We start from the raw sequence: 15,799 nt of genomic DNA, 5'->3' as shown, positions 1-15,799 counted from the left end.
TAATCTCAAAATATTGCGATTTTAATCTTGTAGTGCTCAGATTTCTTTTGATTTTAATGTGGCCCTAGTGCACTATTGTATGATTTAACAACATGCAACACCAAAGAAATAATTTCTCAGGATTGTGAGAAATATGTTATAGTGTGGTAAACTGGGTAGATGTTATGTTTGATGGGTATAAGTTTCACTGTTTAAAACCGCACTCCAGAGCTGATGATGGCGGCAATGCTCCATTAGAACGATATCAACCGCCGTAGAAGAAGAAGACGGAGAGCAGTTCCTACTCGGAGGGTTTAGTAGACGGAACGGAAGTGGTCCGGCACTGTTATTGTTCCCTTGTTGTAGGCCGCGGCAGGTTTGGCTTTTCTTTCTTTTACATGTCAATATTTCCCTGCTATAGTCCATTTAATTGATCTGAGATTATTCTTTGTTTATTTTCCAACTCCCAAAGACGTTGTTTATTAATTGTAGTCTTTTTAAATGACGTTAGATATTGTTACAGTCATTTTAAAAGGTTTAACACGAGCAAGATTGGTTTTGGAGGTTCTGATAGTGATGCGTTACCAAACTTTGTTTCTAAACCACTGAATCAATATCATACAATTTTCCTTGAACACTTGAAGTGTTGTGAAACGTTTGATACTTTGAAATGCAATGAAAATGCTAAACAATCTTTATCATAGTAATTAATTTAAGGAAAGGTAAAGGGCAATGTGTCATTAATATGTAAAATAAATTGTTGAATACTTGTTTTGTGATCTCTAGTTTACTCTGGTCTCATTCAAGCTTTATTCAAATAAATTTTAACTTTATATTGAGAATTTCAAACTAATTCAATTGTAGCCCAAAATCGTTGACAAAAGGTAAATTGATTAAAAAAAAAAAAAAAAAAAAAGTTTAGAGAATAATGCGCACAGAAGTAATTTAATTAAATTTAATTAAAAAAAAAAAAAAAAAAAAAAAAAAAAAAGACATAAGAGTCAGAGATAAAAAAAAAAAAGAAGCAGAAAATGTTAGAATTTATAAAATGTGAAACGGAAAATTTGCATTAAAAAAATAAAAGTGGAAAAACAACAAAAATATTAAATTATAAAATCATAAGCAAAAAGGTTTTAAAGCACTATATAATAGCCAGACTAAATAAATAGGTTTTTAGTTTGTGTTGTTATTTGCATTAAAATATCAGGATATTTTACACACGTTACTAGAGGGTGAGTATTTGCAAAGGAAATACTAACCATTGTATTTAATTATTTATCAATTATTTTCACTGCCTAAACCTCACTCAGGCTTATGGCAAGAATACATTTCAATACAATTCTCACACTGATGCATAATAAAAAAAAATATTTTCCTCTTTAAACAAAGCTAGGCCAGTTTCTAAGCATTATTGCCTTTGATTTGAATCCAGACAAACATTTGAAGTAATGAAGCTTCACTTGGGGAGTTCTGTAGCAAAAAAAGCGATCAAGACAGTTTGTCATGATATTCCTGCTTCAAAACATCTATCCTGGACCTGTTCTTGTGTCTTGCAGCTCATGTTTCTGTCCCAGCATTAAGTCCAGGTCTGTGATCAATCATGGACCAGCACCGGAGAACAGACAGCCGGAGCTGGGACTGGGACAATCAGCACTGCAGAGCCCAGATGGACCAGATCTTCTTTCGAGAGCAGGACTACATCAGGGCCGGGAGTTCCGAACACAGAGAGTTCTGGTCTTTCTTTGACCGCTTCCAGAGGTTTAGGATGAAGAAGGAGATGTGCGGCTCCAGGAGAGAGGACTGTAGAGACGCTGGGACCAAGTCTAAGCTGGATCTGGGCCTTCCTGCGGAATACGATGCTCGGTACAGGATCAACGTGTCCGTGTGCAGCCGGGACATGGAGGAGCGTCTGGGCAGAGCGGATCACAGACACAGGCAGAGATCCTCAGAACCAGGTCCTGAGGAGGTGGCGGACTGCCGTCTGGCTCTGCTGCACTTCCTGGACTTCAGTCAGAAGCAGAGTTTTGGGAAGCTGTCCAAGCTGCGCCGGGAGCAGAAGTGTCTCCCCATCTTCCAGTACAAGGACCGGATCGTAGAGCTGGTGCGGCGCCACCCTGTGGTGGTGGTGGCCGGAGACACGGGCTGCGGGAAGTCCACGCAGGTGCCTCAGTACCTTCTGTCTGCGGGATTTAATCACATCGCCTGCACACAGCCGAGGAGGATCGCCTGCATATCGCTCGCTAAGAGGGTCAGCTTTGAGAGCCTGAACCAGTACGGATCCAAGGTGGGTGCGACAAATACAGGCTCATACTTCATCAGTTTCTATACTAAACCACAGATTCTGAAGAAAGAGCTTTCTTAAATATCTATGGGTGTAAGAAAGAAATCCATTCGGCGATACATCACAATCTTTCACTGCGCGATTATTGTATCGATTCAAAAAATGTACACATCAATTTTTTTAATCATGTTTTTTGAACAGAATAAACATTTAATTGCACTAACATATGCATAACACAAACGTGGTCACTAGGTGTCAGTGAACCACATCAGACCTTGTTAAACTACCTTACTCCTCAATGCATTTTAGCTTTTGATTGCACTTTATTTTGATAAAACATTCTGAGATGTGATTACTTTTAAGTAATTACTTTTTAACTTACCAGAATCAGAATCTGTTGTAGAAGCAAAAGTTAAACAATTTCGATAAACATACCACTTGTTTTTTTTATATTGGTACGAGAATTACAGTTAGTTACCATTTACTTGTTCTCGCAAGTGAAAAAAAAAGTACTTGTAAAGGTGAAATTTGTAATTATTGATATTGCACTATATCACAATGCTTATTTATTGGGATGTATCAGGATACATTGTATCGTGAATCGTATTATATCGTCAGATTCATGACAATGCACACCCCTATTAATTGCTGATAAATACTTCACCAGGTAAAGACATAACAGGAAAACCCATTAAAAACCACAAACTGTGTACCTGATTCTCAGGTCGGGTACCAGATCCGCTTCGAGACGAGTCGCACCGCCATCACCAAGCTGATCTTCCTGACTGAGGGCCTATTGCTGCGGCAGATCCAGCTGGAAAAGACTCTGGAACAGTACCAGGTGCTGATCGTGGACGAGGTCCACGAGAGACACCTGCACTGTGACTTCCTGCTCGGGGTTCTGCGCTCCTTACTGGCCGACCGCCCGGACCTGCGCCTCATCCTCATGTCGGCCACCATCAACATCAAACTGTTCTCCAATTATTTTGGCAGCGCCCCGGTGCTGCAGGTGCCAGGACGGCTGTTTCCCATTCAGGTAGGAGTCTGATGTCATTCAGTAATTTGTGACAAGGTAAAAAAAGACGCTGGAATACAACCATCCTCAGTGCCTTGATTGGTCTTTTTTTTTTTTAAACCAATTAAATATCGTAACTCAAATTTAAACTCTCAGGATCAGAGATTTATTCTTGCAGGTTGTAAGTCATTCGTTCAAAGACAAACAAGAACTTGAGTATTTATTGCACTTTTTCTAACAGGCCTTAGGTAGATTCTTAGTTTAAATGATTAAACACAAAGGTAAAGGTATGCTTACAATGGATTTTTTTTTTACTTTTTAAATTTTTTTTTACAGTACAGCAAAACTGTCAAATTACCCAAAAAGACTAAAAATAAAGCTGATTTCCAAGGACAATATTTTTTTTAACTAAAACAAGACAAAACTCAAACACTAAAATGTGATTTCAACTAAATGTAGCTCAAGGTTTGCTCAGGATTAACAGTGTCGTCCTCACTGCTAAAAGAGCTTTAAAAGGGACTGGAATCATTTAAACTAAAGTATTTGTGATTGTGAATGTATAATAATCATATTCAGCATATGTCTTCATTTACTATTTACAGATGAGTTGTTTTTTTTTATCTATCCTTATTTTATCGTTCTCTAGGTTTTTATTAAATAGAATTTCAACATCCATCCAAAACAGTCTCACACACTAACATTCAAAGAAAAGGTGATTCCTACGATGTGATTAACCTCAGCCTTAGATTTAAATTTCTTTAAATACAAGTTGGTTGGGTTTGTATTATGACTTTTGAATGTTACTTTCTTGATTTTATTGTGCAGTGTAATGAATAAATGTATTTTCAGGTGATTTATCAGCCAATCCCATCCGAGGAGCAGCCGTCTCGCTCTGAGAAACTGGACCCCAGGCCATACCTGCGCATCCTGCAGGGCATCGACCAGCGCTACCCGCCCGAGGAGCGCGGCGACCTGCTGCTGTTCCTCAGCGGCATGGCGGAGATCTCCACCATCCAGGAGGCGTGTCAGGTGTACGCCACGCACACACGGCGCTGGATCATCCTCCCGCTGCACAGCACGCTGTCCATCGCACAGCAGGACAAGGCACGGCTAGCTCCGCCCTCTGAAACCAAGATAGTAATTAATTATTGCTAAAGTCCTGCTCACGTGTTTAACCCTGCAGGTGTTTGACATCTCTCCGGTCGGAGTGAGGAAGTGCATCATCTCCACAAACATCGCAGAGACCTCGGTCACAATCGACGGCGTACGATTTGTGGTGGACTCAGGTGCAGTGTTGTTTTTATTTCAGGAAGCGTTATGACGCTTTGTGCAATGTAAAATCCCCTCCAAATGTAAATCTGAATTCATCCTTTTTGTTGTCTTCTATAGGAAAGGTGAAAGAGATGAGTTTCGATCCCAAAGCAAAGATGCAGCGTCTGCAGGAGTTCTGGATCAGCAGGGCCAGCTCAGAGCAGAGGAAAGGCAGAGCTGGTCGTACGGGTCCCGGTGTGTGTTACCGTCTGTACGCAGAGTCTGACTACGACGCCTTCGCTTCCTACCCAGTACCTGAAATACACAGGGTGGCTCTGGACTCCCTCATCCTGCAGGTTCTCGTCTTCCTCACAGCATCTTAACTCACACATATCATGGACATTTCAAGGATACAAGGATTTAAAGTTGTTATTATGTGCATAACATACACATAGCAAAATAAATTTAAAGAATACAGTAAAAGAATAATAGTATTAGTTTGTATATAATGGTTCTCTGGGCAAACTGAACAACACAGCGAGGACGAAATGCAATCATGCAGCAGGAGTGTGCAGTAAACACAAATAAACTATGGAGGACCAACTCTGCCATAATTAAAAATAAATAGATAAAAAAAGCAACTACATACTGTATATATGTCATAAATAAAAACATCACTTAATACCTAAATATATGCAATTAAATTAAATTATATTATGTATATTATATTGTAGTATTATAATATACTGTAGTAAAGGTGGTCCTACAGTAGGCACTACAAAGAGAGAAAGACTGTGTGTGTGTGTGGGGGGGGATGCTTTAAAAATATGGCATTTTACAATGTTTATTTTTAGTTAAAAATTATTTCATAATGATGATAGAAATGATCTTGAATAGAATATGAACTGAAATCACAGGATAAAATAAATCTATTCAGGAGACACTAAATACTGTTTCTTACCACTTATTTACTAAATGAGATTCTTTAAAATGTGTGTTATCACTCATTCATCCATCATTATGCTATATAGCTGTTTTTTGTTCCATAGTATTTTCAGCAAAACGTTGTAGTCGGACAAAGGGGGTACTTGGAATCAGAAATAAGAGATGCTAGAGCCCAAAAAGTTGATTTATGATATTGAAAACATATATTTATTATTTTATAATTGTTCATTATATATTTGTAGTATATTTTATTTATTGATTTTTTTTTTTTTTTAAATTCATACAGCTTTGTCTGTGGTAATGTAATTTATGTTTTATATTTTATCTTTTTGCATTGTCATGTTTTCTTTTTTAGTTTTTATCAAACCGTTTCAGTTGTATTATGGTGAAAACAAAGTTTGCTTTAGATGGATGATCGTGTGTGTGTGTGTGTGTGTGTGTGTGTGTGTGTGTGCAGATGAAGAGCATGAATCTCGGGGATCCTCTTTCTTTTGTCTTCATTGATCCTCCTCCAGCTGCCAGCATCCAGACTGCAGTCACCTACCTCAGGCAGCAGGGGGCGCTCGACGCCCGCGGTGAACTGACGTCTATCGGGCGTTTGCTTGCACAGCTGCCGGTTGACGTCGTCATAGGTAGGAGGACTCTCACAGCTGGATTCAGGTCTTATTAAAAAAATTCAAAAAATAAAAATTATTTTTTTATTTTGATTTCTAACTTTTTAAAGCTTAGTTATAAACCAAGATTATTAAAATTTTACTTCCCATTCATTCAACGTGTGCCGCTGCTGCCTAGCCATGCTATCAGCTAGTTAGCTGGCTTTGGAAGTAAAAACTGTTATGCCTCCGTTTACAGGACTCCACATCCCACAATGCAATCCACAAAACTTTTCCGACAATGTAAATAAGAGTGTGTTTATGGTGTAGATCTATGAGGTCTATGTCTATCTCATAAAAAAAGAATAAATGAATAAAATCAAAATATCTTAAATGTCAAGTAATAAAAAAACAAACAAAATATTACTATTAAATAAAATATGAATTAAAAATATATATTTTTTAATTAGTAAACTAAACTAAACTAAAATGTCTAATGAAATTTAAAAAAAATAGTCATTAAAATTATATTTTTTAATTTTTTTAAAAAATTTGATTTTCATTCTTTATTGATCTATTTTGTACATTAAAAAAAACAATACATAATATCACAGAACAGTGCAGGAAGAGGAAGAAAGTTAAATAAATTTGTGATGTAAAAATGGGGTCATGACAAGAAAAAGGTTGGGAACCACTGTGCTAGTGTAAGAGTGAAATGAAACCCGTGAGGTTAAAGGTCATGAGAGCTCACATCATGTCCTTCAGGGAAGATGCTGGTTCTGGGCTCCTTGTTCAACCTGCTGGAGCCCGTACTGACTGTGGCGGCGGCGCTCAGCGTTCAGTCGCCCTTCCTGCGCAGCTCACAGCAGAACCCGGACTGTGCCACGGCCCGCCAACCACTGCAGAGCAGCCACGGAGACCCCTTCACTCTGCTCAACACCTTTAACGCCTGGGTGGAGGTCAGTGAAGGCTCCGCTCTCCTGTGCACAGATCAGGACTTGTGATACTCACGTTAGTGTTTGTCCTCTGATGTCCTCAGGTGAAGAAGGAGAGAGGGAGTGGATCCAGGAAGTGGTGCAGGAGGAGAGGTCTGGAGGAGCAGCGGCTCTACGAGATGGTCAACCTGCGGCGGCAGTTCAAGGCACATACACACACGCACGCACACACGTTTTAATTTCTTCCACAGACCGCTCTGTGGACCATCAGGTACCAGGCCGCAAAGAAAGAATACATCATATTTGTATTAATTATTTATTTATTTATTTTTTAAAGAGTAACTTATTTCGGGGTTCTCAACCTTGGGGTCGCCAGAAACTAAGAATGTTTTATGAACAATTTAAGCCCATTTTTCCATGTGTTTCCCTTTTTTCTGCAACTACACCAAATTTGCTATATTTTTTGCTCCTTTTAATGCATTTTTGCTGCATTACACCCATTTCTGACACTGCTCCATCAAATTTCAATGCTTTTTCTGCACATTTATTCCACTTTCAAGTCATTTTCGGCACCACTTTTCCCACCTAATGTTGATCCATTATTGTCACTTTTATCCTCTTTTTACCAAATTTAATGCTTATTTTTGTCCATTGTTTAAACTAATTGTTCCTACTTTTTTCTGCCACTTTTAAACCAATATTGACACTTTGAACCCTTTTTCTGTCTGTTTTTGGCCAATCTGATTTGTAACTTTTAGCCAAGTCCTGTGGTTTTTAAATCCCATTTTAAAACCTTTTCCACCATTTTTAATCACTTTTAACCCATTTTATTTTTACTTTAACATGACTGTATACTATGGTCAAAAGATAATAAACTTCCTGGATAGGGGTGGACATTAATCAGATAAAAAAATAAACGTGGTTATCACAGATTCATAGAACAATGGAGCATCATTTTGCTGACTTTATGGATGGACCCCAAAAAGATCTCCGCTTTATTCCCCCTTATAGATGGCCCTTTCTCCACATGACTGTACTTCAATGTTCATGTCTGTGTTCAACCACCTACAGGTACAGTGGGGGTCCCCGCTCTCTGGAACCTTTATTTTGGGGTTTGCGGACTGAAAAGGTTGAGAAGCACTTACTTAGTTACTGCTGAAAACAAAGGTATTGGGTATGAAGTAATGATTAATCAATATGGGTTTTATTGGGCCGATACTGATAAGATTATTAGTATCCCAGGAAACTAATAACCACCAGTATTTAAAACCGATCATTACCAATGTGCACATCTGCTCTTCGGTGTAACCAGGAGCTGCTAAAGAGCCACAGCCTGGTAGAGTCTGAGGACAGCGGTGCTCCCTCTGCTGGCGACCGAGGGCAGCGCAGAGAGCGTCTGACGGAGAGGAGGAGGCTGCACCAGATGAAGAGACAACACGAGCTGCAGGAGGGCAGCAAACGTAAAGTTCTGAGGATGGAGGAGAACCAGGACGGAGCGTCGTCCTCCGGGTCGGACACTGAGGGGACACGCAGGAAGAGGAAGGACAAGGACCAATCAAGGCAGAGCATGGACATCCAGGTGAGCTCAGAGTACAGTTCAGCTTCTAAAGCAGGGATGTCATTTAAACAGATTTTTGGGACATCCCACGCACTTTGGTCTCAAAAAATTCTGAAATTTTTACCAATTGTTCTGTAGTAATTTACTAGCCACACTGTACATTTTTACTTTGATCGGAGAACACTTTCTGTGATTTGGCAAATTCTGTTAGGGGGGTATGTGTTGATTTTCACTCGTCATTTTTTTTTGAAATACCCAAATTTTTTCTACTATTTTCATTGGCCCATAACTGTATGTGGGATTGTAAGAAAGAAATTTGATCCTCACGTGGGAATTAAAAATCCTTCACGAGGTCATTGTAGCTTGCCTCTGTGTCTTATATGTTTATTAGTTTACAGTGTACCTATAAAAACCAGGGTTTTCTTCTGACTTTTCAACCCTTCCCAAATAGGAAGTGAAGTTCAAGCTGCGCCACAACGTGTCTGAGCTGCAGGAGGCGGTAGGTCAGGAACTGACCTCCCGTCAACAGGCTCTGCTCAAGCTGCTGCTCTGCAGAGGACTGTACCCTCAGCTGGCTCTGCCCGACACGCACAACTCCACACGCAAGGACTCAGAGCAGGTCAGCCCGTCTCCATCCCCCGTGCTTTAAGAACCGAGGGTTAAAAACGACACCAACAATGGTCTGATGCTAGGATTGTTTGCAGGTGTTTCACACCAAGAATAAACAGGGAGTGGTCATCCACCCGACCAGCGTGTTCGCCTCCGACCCCGAGGTGTTACAGGTGTTTGAGGATGACGGCGGGGAAATGGGTACAACTGTCCACACACACACACACACACACAAAATAATGTTTCAATATTTGGATCCTCATTGAAGGATACAAAGTAGTTTGATTCTAAGTGGGCTGCAAATTTTAGACAGGAAAACAAACAATTTCAAGACAAGGCAAATGTGTTTGTATAGTACATTTCATACGCAAGGCAATTCAATGTGCTTTACATGATCAAAAAGTTCAACATAAAACACTCAACAGGCCAAAAATCAATATGAACATTAAAATAAACAGTAAAAAAATTTTAAATCATCAGTAGAAACATCAAATAAACAACAAGATTTAAAATGTAATTGATCTTAAAAACAGTTTCAAACAGAATAAAATAAATTAACATCAAGAAATAAGAAATTCTCAGTTTACATGAACGAAGAGTAGGAAGAAGCATAAACTTATATAATCCTATCCCTTTAATTTTTTTTATAGATTTCCTAACTTAAACAAATTTACTAACATTTTGAGAATTATCAATGCAATGTAATACTGACACAAACCATGCAATAATTGTTTTTTTTTTACATTTACCATACCTCCTTTACAAATAATGTACCATGTCCTGCAACTTTTTATTCCAAACAAGCGAGCACATTGTGGTAAATATTTATCAACACATCTCTGAAGAATCATTTCTTTATTCTTCTTTTTAAACGGAATTATGTTTAAAATTATTTTACATTTAGTACAGTTCCAGTTTAACTCCACAGACAATAAGATTTGATTTCCCTCTTAAGTTATACCCTATCTTGTGTGTGGTGGTTTCATTTAAAAAAGAACAATAATAATGAAAAATACAAAAAAATATATAATTTTAAATATTTATTTTTTATTTTATTATTACTAGACTTTTCAGGCGACCCCATTTCATTTTCAGCTTCAGGGGACCCCACAAGGTTGAAAAACACTGCAGCAGTGGATCACGTTATCTCTTCCACTAAAATAGGTTCTGTGTAAATGAAGAAATGCGAGACAAATTTATTGGTATAGTGCATTTCATACGCAAGGCAATTAAAAAAGTGCAACAGAAAACGTTTAACAATTTAAAAATCAATAAGAACATTAAAATCAGCATAAAAACATTGAAATCTGCAGTAAAAACATTAAAATCAGCGTAAAAACAGTGACAGTAGCAGTAAAAACATTAAAATCAGCAGTAAAAACATTAAAATCAGCAATAACAAGTTCGGATGAACTACGGCTAGGTCCGCGGAACGTTTTCACGGCGATTAGCACGTAGCATGTTCCCGAGAATTCAGTCAAATGACTGGCGCTCCCGTGGCACATACGGAGTAATGGATCACATTCATATATTGGTATGTGTCAGTGATTCGGTACCACCAACTGTCGCAATATTTGACTCACAAATAAATGAGAAAACGACTTCAATGTAAATTGCCTAAAAAAGGGCGTCCCTTGGGCCCCTAATTGAATTGTGCGAGGCATAATCGTAATCTACATTGAATTACCTTTAAAACGATATATCACACGACTATGTTCCCATAAAATTGTAAATTACCGGAAATGGGGGGTTTTAAAAGAAGGACTCCAAGCGTCTCATCAAATTCATTCATAGAGTATTCATACCAAACTGCATTTTGATCTAACAAGAACTAATGGAGGAGTAGTCATTTGAAAAATGGACCCCCTAGTGCCCCCATGACACATACAGGGTAAAGGGCCCCATTTATATATTGGTATGTACCAATGATTCGGTACCACCAACCGTCGGAATATTTGACTCGCAAATAAATGAGAAATTGACTCTTTTTTATTTCTTTCTGGGCCCCAAATCAAAAATCGGGCTCCGAGCGTCAATGCGTACACATCCATAGATTATACCTACCAAATTTAATCCTGATCCATTCACGAATAACAGAGGAGAAATTAGCAGTAAAAACATTAAAATCAGCAGTAAAAACTTTAAAATCAACAATAAAATTGTTATAAATCTTCCTCTCAGTAGAGAAAAATAGTGCCTTTACCTTGGATTTAAAAATGTTCACATGTGATGCTGACTTCAGCTCTGCTCGCAGTTTGTTCCACTTCTTTGCAGCATAACAACTAAAAGCAGCATCACCATGTTTGCTGTGAACTCTGGGCTCCACTATCTGACCTGTGAGAGGATTTAGAATAATGTTTTTGTCCTCTTTTCTTTACTTGGTTGTCTTTGTTTACATGTTTCAGGCCCAGAGAAGAAGTTGAGCAGCAAACATCAGCTTCTGTCCTTCGTCACGCTGCTGGAGACCAACAGGCCGTATCTGTCCAACTGTGTGAGAGTTCCTGCACTGCAGGTGAGACCCACGACTTCACACACACAGAGAACAGAAACATGAGTGGGTTCCTTCAGCAGTGATCAATCCTTTCTGTTCTCCAGGCTCTGCTGTTGGTCTGTGACTCGTTGGACACCAACGCGGACTGCACGCGGCTGGTGGTGGACGGCTGGCTGGAGCTGCAGCTCAAGGAGCAGAACGAGGCTCTGAAGACCCTCTCCACGGCTCTGGGCCTGAGGGCGGAGTGGGAGCGCCTCCTGCTGGCTCAGCTCAGACAGAGCGAGGTGGAGGAACCAGGCCAGGGCCAGGGCGTGTCCCGCAGAGCGCTGGAGAAGCTCAGTGAGGAGCTGGTCCGCTTCCTGCTCTACACAGAGGTGCTTTCTACCAACATCACACTCTTTATTAGATAGAATATGAATGAATAAATACAACTAACAGACACTGGAACGACCAAATACTCTGATTACAAACCGCTGATTCACTCTGAGAATGAAGACAAAAACCAATTCACTGTTGATTTTTTACCTTCCTTTTATTAAACTCAAAGTTTTTCAGTTTATCAAACGAAATCACACATTTCTCCTTCTTATCAAATAATTTAAAACATTTTTATTTTGCCTGCAACATTTTTCTTGTCTTTCATTAAAAATATACAGTATTTTAATTTTGATGCAACTCTTTCTTCATGAGTTATGGATTTATTTCATTTTCTGGTCTAGATTTTATGTGTATATATATATATATATATATATAAAAACATTTTAAGTGTATTAGAATAATGTTTAATTTAATAGCGAGTCCATACACACAGTCATTATATAAGAAATTAATTTTAGACTTAAGCCTTTTTATTTAAGATATTGTGGCTTCATAACAAAAAAAAACATTTAAATCATTCAATTAAAAATAATTAAATTATTTCAAAATGTAAATACTTTATATTAGTAACTAGGTCAGATGAAGGTGAAATGTTGCTATTAATTCATTTATATTACATCATTGTTGCTATAAGAAATTTTTAATTGTTATTTCATTAATATGTGTTGTTGTAGGCTTGGTATTGATATTTTATATTAACCATACAAACAATGACTATCAGTTTGATATTTTTTTTACTTCTATGTCAAAGTCTGAGATTTCAATATAAAACTCTGAAGCCCCGCCCCCTCTCTGCAGATCAGCTACAGTCTGCAGAGACTAGCGGCCATGCAGACCCTGAACCTGTACGTGGGCCCTCAGCCGGACCTGGAGTTGCCCGCGTTGGACCTGAGCGTTCTGTTCCCAGGAGCCGAGGTTAAAGCTGACCCTGTTAAAGGAGGCCTACGTGTGACCAGCTTCTTTACCTACAACTGTCTCACTGTGAGTGCAGAACTAAAAATCAAACATCACATTTTCAAAACAAAAGCATATCTTCTAGTCTTTCTTTAATGTTTTTTACCTTTTCTAAATAGGGCTCTTGTTTTGAAGTTAACCAGAAGTTTGATCAGTAGCACAATGGAGGGTCTCTGAAAAATCAGAATGAAATGTGTTTCCGTGCGTTTTATGGATCAAATGAGCACATGTTGATATTCTCACTTCAAATGTTGTCAGAACATTCAAAGGTGGACAATCAGAGATATTTAGCCTCAATGTGCTTCAGGTTTTTGTTGTTGTAGGTTCCAAATGCATCTTGGGAAACTTGGAAGTGTACTTCATTGGGAACGGCCTAATCATACTTATAGTATATACAGTAGTAGACAGTATATACTCATTGAGTTTGTAGTGTATGGTACAGAGTGGGACATTTCAAACACAGCCCTTTACTAGAATGGTAAGCTCTGTTGCCGTGATGCAACAGAAACATCCAGTGGGAAGTGGGGGTAACCCAGTGTGAACCCCAGTGGAGAAAATAGGCATTACATTTACTTGTATTGAATACTATATATACAAATATTGAGCTACTTTTCCTAAAGGTTTGCCAACGGACAAACGTGACAGTGCGCACATGCTACAGTTGCTCTACTGCGTAAGTTCCCAAAGTGAGGTACGGGTACCCCCAGGGGTACACAAATTGTCATAGGAAGTACGTGAATGAAAATTAAAAACACTGACAACATTGGAAACTACAATATAAATAGAGCAGTTATTGTTAATACCCTATTGCTAGGCTAATGCTATTGCTAGGTTAAAGTTAATGCTGGGTTAATGCTAATACTAGGCTAATGCTATTGCTAGGTTGAAGTTCTAATGCTATTACTATGCTAATGTTAATATTGATGCTAGGTTAATGCTAATGTTAATTCTAGGTCAATATTAATGCAATGCTAATGTTGATGCTAGGTTAATACTGTTGCTACATTATTGCTATTGCTAGGCTAATGCCAATGATAAGCTAATGCAGTGTGACGCGGGCCATTACCTGCATCTCAGTGTTAATTTCATTATTTTCGTCACTAATAGAGTTTTAGGGACGAAAACGAAACGGTTGAGACTAAAACTATAACTAAATTGATTGACATTCTCGTCAACGAATAAAGGACGAGACAAAAATAGACTGTGAGCAAAATCAGGGAGAGATGTAGCCTGGAACCCATTCTAATCTCCTTGTATTATTCATACAGGCGATGAATCTGGAAGCGCTCACAGCGTTTGAGTTCTGGCGGCTGAGCGCAGAGTAACCAATCAAACAATGAGCGGATCTGACGACAATAGCGCGACAAGCGTAGTTCTTTTTCCATAAACTGAGCCGACAGACGAAAACAGCGTGTAATAATATACAGACTTACGGTTTTAAATCCGCTTCTTGTTGTGGTTTCACCAATAAATCCAGGTCTTTTAAAACGGAGCAGAATGCAGCTGTGCAGCCGCCATGTTTGTTTTGATACTGCTTTGCGAACGGGATATGACGTTATTTTCTGTTCGGCTCTCATTGGCTTGACCTGTTACTCCCTAATCTTTTCACGGAGCGGATCCGTTCAACGCATGCGCGAAACGCGTCTTTTTCCGGTCGGCTTATTTTATTGCAGTTTGTGTAGTATTTAAAAGGTTATAATTACCCTGCTATTTAAAAATAATTAGAAATGTATGTTTTGAGTGGATTTTATTTTTAGTTTTTATCTTATTTTATGTTTTGTTTTTGAGTTCATGATCTTTGCACTATTGCACCCTGTTTTGTATAAATTGAGTTGGAAATTAATACTTATTGCACATTTTTGTTTGCATTATTATGGGAGAAAGATACAATTTCAAACTTGACAGTCTGTTTGTTATTCAGTACTGCTTTTGTATTGAAATAAAGTTAAATTTGTGTTTTATATATATATTACATTTACACATAAATTTATTCGACTAAAATTGATTGGTATTTTAGTCGACTAAAATAAGACTAAAATTTAAACAAATCAGATGACTAAATCTTGACCAAAACTAAAATGAATTTTAGTCAAAAGTCTAAGACTAAAACGTAATTAAAATTTCTTGTTAAAATTAACACTGCTGCATCCTCATTTGTGTTTTCTTCAGGAAATGCACATATTCTAGTCATTATTATTATTATTCCTCAACAGGATAGGTACATTTCATTGTAGGGCTACATTTTATCTGAAATTACATTATTATGTGATTATTAGGTCATAGTGATGTTTTTGTGTGTGTGTGTGTGTGTGTGTGCAGGATTCTAAGGACCTCTACAGTGAGTGTTTACGTACCTTCTTTAGCTGTCCTCACTGTGACCTCTACATGCCTCTGACTCCTCTGGAGCGCATGCACCATGAGGCCTCGTGTAGACCCGCCTCTGAGCTGCAGCCGACTGAGGAAGGTCAGGACTTCATCATTCAAACACACACACACACAGAGAGAGAGAGAGAGAAACTCCATCAGCAGCTCAGCTGATTGGTGTAATCTGTGACTTTGGTCTGAACACTTGTTGTTTTCTGGGTTTCAGACGCAGAACGCGGGAAAACGAAGTCGTCCGCAGCGTCGAGTCTGACCAGAGTTTATCACTGCGACGTCTGCAATGAGGATCTGACTCTGACCTCCACTGAGATCCTCAAACATAAGAGGCAGCACATGGCCGTGTGACAGAATGTCCATCAAATAAAGTGTTTTTATACGTCACCTACGTCGTCCTACCTGTGATTATTTTTATTTTACCTACATGTGTC

At 38.6% G+C, this 15,799-nt stretch overlaps 1 protein-coding gene across 1 annotated transcript; it reads left to right on the top strand.

The window, feature by feature from the left end:
- The first annotated feature begins 259 nt into the window (after positions 1-259).
- On the top strand, positions 260-15,752 carry dhx34 (DEAH (Asp-Glu-Ala-His) box polypeptide 34). The gene is made up of 17 exons (XM_028465397.1): positions 260-355; positions 1,536-2,263; positions 2,985-3,296; positions 4,125-4,379; positions 4,459-4,561; positions 4,665-4,882; positions 5,929-6,103; positions 6,830-7,023; positions 7,104-7,205; positions 8,312-8,578; positions 9,009-9,176; positions 9,262-9,367; positions 11,572-11,678; positions 11,762-12,031; positions 12,834-13,016; positions 15,309-15,453; positions 15,580-15,752. The coding sequence occupies exons 2-17, from the start codon at positions 1,580-1,582 to the stop codon at positions 15,714-15,716; spliced, it is 3,426 nt and encodes a 1,141-aa protein (XP_028321198.1). The 5' UTR covers positions 260-355; positions 1,536-1,579; the 3' UTR covers positions 15,717-15,752.
- Positions 15,753-15,799: the final 47 nt, after the last annotated feature.

Source organism: Gouania willdenowi, chromosome 13 (assembly GCF_900634775.1).
Source record: "Gouania willdenowi chromosome 13, fGouWil2.1, whole genome shotgun sequence".
NCBI classification, from domain to species: Eukaryota; Metazoa; Chordata; class Actinopteri; order Blenniiformes; family Gobiesocidae; genus Gouania; species Gouania willdenowi.
This window is presented reverse-complemented; position numbering and strand designations above follow the sequence as displayed.

Coding starts and splice junctions, on each gene's coding strand:
- dhx34 (XM_028465397.1), top strand. CDS start 1,580: ATGGACCAGCACCGGAGAACAGACAGCCGGAGCTGGGACTGGGACAAT. Junction 4,562..4,664: donor ACGATTTGTGGTGGACTCAG/GTGCAGTGTTGT, acceptor TGTCTTCTATAG/GAAAGGTGAAAGAGATGAGT. Junction 9,368..11,571: donor GGATGACGGCGGGGAAATGG/GTACAACTGTCC, acceptor TACATGTTTCAG/GCCCAGAGAAGAAGTTGAGC.